The following is a 3,495-nucleotide window of genomic DNA, read 5'->3' as shown; positions in this document are numbered from 1 at the left end:
GGAGTCAGCACTGTTCCTTCTAAGCTGTGGAGTCTTGTGAGCAAAAATTCTACTTTGTGAGCTACTGGCATTAAAGTTGTGAGCTTTAATTTGGCTGCTGCATAAATTAGTTTGCTCTGCAACCATCCTTCCTGAGCGAAGACAAAAATGTGTGAGCCGGAGGCTCAAAAACTATGAGCTAGCTCACACTAACTCAGAGGGAACACTGGTCGGCAGCCAATCCTACACCTTCATAGAATAGCATGGGATGGGGTGGAGGTTTACCCTCCTCAAAACCCTGCTGCTTAAAGAAACATTAAGGACAATTAGCCCCAAACTTTGAGCTGTTTATTGCTATATGGAATAGCAGGGGGAGCTTTTGGAAAGGCAGTAAATGTGTTTTCGATTCCCCCCCCCTTCTGAAACTTCCTCCCCTCCAGCCTAAAACATGCAGCTTATACAAGGGTATGAGATTCATGTTCCAGGCAGGCTGAAGACATCTTTTGCCATCAAGCTGCAACTGACTTAGAGCAACCCCATAAGGTTTTCAAGGCAAAAGACTAATTGTGGTGCTTTGCCAGTGTCTGCCTCTGCATAGCAAACTTGCGACTTCCCTGGTGGTCTTCTATCCAAGTACTAAGCAGGGCTGACGTCATTTAGCTTCCAAGATATGACAAGATCGAGCCAGTCTGGATCATTCAGGTCAAAGGCCATAGTGCTACTTGTTAAGGGCTGGTGCACACCCAAATGTTGTGTTGTGGGTCTCCATTTGTAGAGTCAGAATAGCAGCAAACCTTTCCGGCTCCCAGGCCTTTCAGGAGGCCAAATGAGACAAGCCCTTCAATGTATGACAGAAGTCAGAAGTCCTTAAAGTCCAGAGGCTCCACCCATCCTCCTTTACCCACAATCCAAACACCCCACCCTCCTTTCTTGACAAAATTATAACTCCAGTGTCCCTCGTCAAAACTTGGTTCAAAAATCAGGGCTCTACTGGTAGCAGGAGCTCCTTTGCATATTAGGCCACACCCCCTAGTGTAGCCAATCCTCCAAGAGCTTACAGAAGCCCCAGTAAGAAGAGCTCTGTAAGCTCTTGGAGGATTGGCTACACTAGGGGTGTGTGGCCTAATATGCAAAGGAGCTCCTGCTACCAGTAGAGCCCAGCATATTTCCCTGACAAATTGCGAGGCAGCGAAGCTACCAGCCCCCCGGTTTTATTTTGCTTTTTCTGGTAGAAGGAAATGCTCAGAAAGTGTTTCAAACACCTCATGTTACTTTATTAAAAACCTGAAATCCCACAACACCCCCGTTCTCTAGAGCTGGTTCGTCGTGCCTACGTCACTACCAGCCACTAGAGGGCACTGTCATTTCTTCTTGGTCTCTTTGCAAGCCACTACATAGCGCTGGGCCACGTTGAGCGGTGGAGAATAACCATCTGCGTAGCTCGTATCTTCAAACAGCACCGAGTAATCATCCTGGGGCTGAGAGAGGAGGGACACAGAGTTACACAATATCCCGCAGAAGGGGAAAGCCCACGGGTCCATTCTGTTTTGCCCCCTTGACCCAGCCAGTTTGACCCAGCCAGAATCAAGTCTGGAGCAATTTTACTGGGTTAAAGGGTGGGATGGAAGGACACACGCCATTCACTCGCCACCTGGATTCAGCTGGGCTGTATCTTGTGCTCCTGATGTTCATAGCATCTGCCCACATCTCAGTGCACAGTATCACAAGATAATACACTCGATCACCCAAAGATATCACTCAATGGAAGAGGATCTGTGGTACGCTCGGGGCAGACCTTTTTCCTACACTGTCAACAGGGAATTTTAAGGACAGCCCAGTCACTTAAATGGTCCTACTTTGGGTGCCTTCTGTAGTTAAAAGATAATCTACCAGAGACAGGGCCTTTTGTGCAGTGGCACCTCATCTGCGGTATCATGCCCCTTATTTATTCTGCCAAATGGCCACATGTAGCTTAAAGGCAGGCGTCCTCAATATGGCACCCATCAGGGCCATGGTGCCCGCTGACACCTTTCCTGGTGCCCACCAAGGTTTCTTTTAGAAAGCTGGCAGGACCAGGTGGGGCTTTTGAGCAGCAGGGCTTCTGAATGGCCATCAGAGATCTGATCGGTTGGCCAGATTTTTAAAAAAGTTGTTTCGGCAGCAGCTGCCACCACAGCATAAAGATCTTCACGGGTGACTGAAAGAAGAAGAAAAGATTGGATTTATACCCCACCCTTCACTCGGGAGTCTCAGAGTAGCTTACAATCTCCTTCCCTTCCTCCCCCCGTGGGGCTGAGAGAGCTCTGAGAAAACTTCTCTTGAGAGAACAGCTCTGAGAGAACTTGTGACTGACCCAAGGTCACCCAGCTGGCTGCATGTGGAGGACTGGAGAATCAAACCTGGTTCTCCCAGATTACAGTCCACGCTCCTAACCACTGCAACAAACCGGCTCGCAAATAAGTTGCGTGTATGTAGTAAAATATTTGTAAACAACATGTTCATTTTAAAAGACATCCTGTTAAACAGAGCTTCTGAAATGCTGAATGAGTTACTATTAGAGATATGCATAACCTCACTCCCTGACATTTTCTGGTTGGCACCACCTCCTGCAGCAGCCATTTTGTGACTGACTCCACCACCCTGTTTCAGAATTCCAAAGGTGCCAGCAGGCTCAAATTGGCTAATCTTTCAGGCATCAGGTATAATTCTTAGCTGAGCATTTAGCAGGCTTTCATAAACTGAACTTTGCTGTCTTGGTATAATTGATCAAAGTTAGGGGTGGATACAGGGTATTCAATTCCCCCTCAACATTCTCAAGGCAATGAACATGCTCAGTCCTCCTCAGACTACTGCCTGTCTTTGGGTCTTTTCTGTCCCCTAGTGAGTCCTGCAAATATGAAGAAACTCTGTGGTGTATCTTCCTCCAGGACTAGGACTGAAAGGTGGGGCACATAAAGAATTTAAGCTAAACAGACTTACTGGCATAGAAGACGCAGGGAACTGAAACCAATTTAGATGTCTTCCAAAAAAAAGAGAATAGACAAATCCATGGAGGATAAGCCTCACAGTGGGCATTAGTCATGACACACAGTAACAAAGGCTTCGTGTTCAGAAGTGGCCAGAGTCTTCGCACCCTTGACTGGAAATTAGAGTTTTAGTTTGATTCCAACAGGGAAATTCCTCTGCTGGCTGGGATCAGGGAGCAACTGCAGGCCCACAGGAGAACAAGAGATGATGCTCGGCAGGTGCCTTGCAGACCAAAGTAGAGAAATGATCACCCAGGCCTCTTCCTTACCCGCTGTGGAGGGGTATGAATAAGCGCCCGGTAGAAGCAGGTGGTCTGTGGGTATAATGCCAGGACCAGCTGGTCTTTCTGGAACAAGGCCTCAGGGTCTGTTTCAGGGTTGGCTTTCCACTGGGGCAGGGGGATGATGCGCCGTCGGCTCAGGGTGTGGCGCCTACAGAGGAGGAGGTAGAAATTAAGATGGGGCCGCCCCAGCATCAGCCATCCCATGC

General features: G+C 48.2%; 1 protein-coding gene across 1 annotated transcript in view; it reads right to left on the bottom strand.

Annotated features, from left to right (window-relative positions):
- Nucleotides 1–1,285: 1,285 nt before the first annotated feature.
- Nucleotides 1,286–3,495, bottom strand: part of SGF29 (SAGA complex associated factor 29) — a 9,034-nt gene continuing 6,824 nt past the window's right edge. Inside the window, exons 7-8 of the mRNA XM_015413180.1 lie at nucleotides 3,275–3,437; nucleotides 1,286–1,457 (exon numbers count right to left, since the gene is read on the bottom strand). Of these exons, the coding sequence (XP_015268666.1) occupies nucleotides 1,341–1,457; nucleotides 3,275–3,437 (280 nt within the window). The 3' untranslated portion in view covers nucleotides 1,286–1,340. The remainder of the gene's footprint in view (nucleotides 1,458–3,274; nucleotides 3,438–3,495) is intronic.

This window comes from Gekko japonicus, unplaced genomic scaffold (assembly GCF_001447785.1).
Source record: "Gekko japonicus isolate JY-2015 unplaced genomic scaffold, Gekko_japonicus_V1.1 scaffold5660, whole genome shotgun sequence".
Lineage (NCBI taxonomy): Eukaryota > Metazoa > Chordata > Lepidosauria > Squamata > Gekkonidae > Gekko > Gekko japonicus.
The sequence above is the reverse complement of the archived record's forward strand: the minus strand, read 5'-3'. Positions and strand labels throughout refer to the sequence as shown.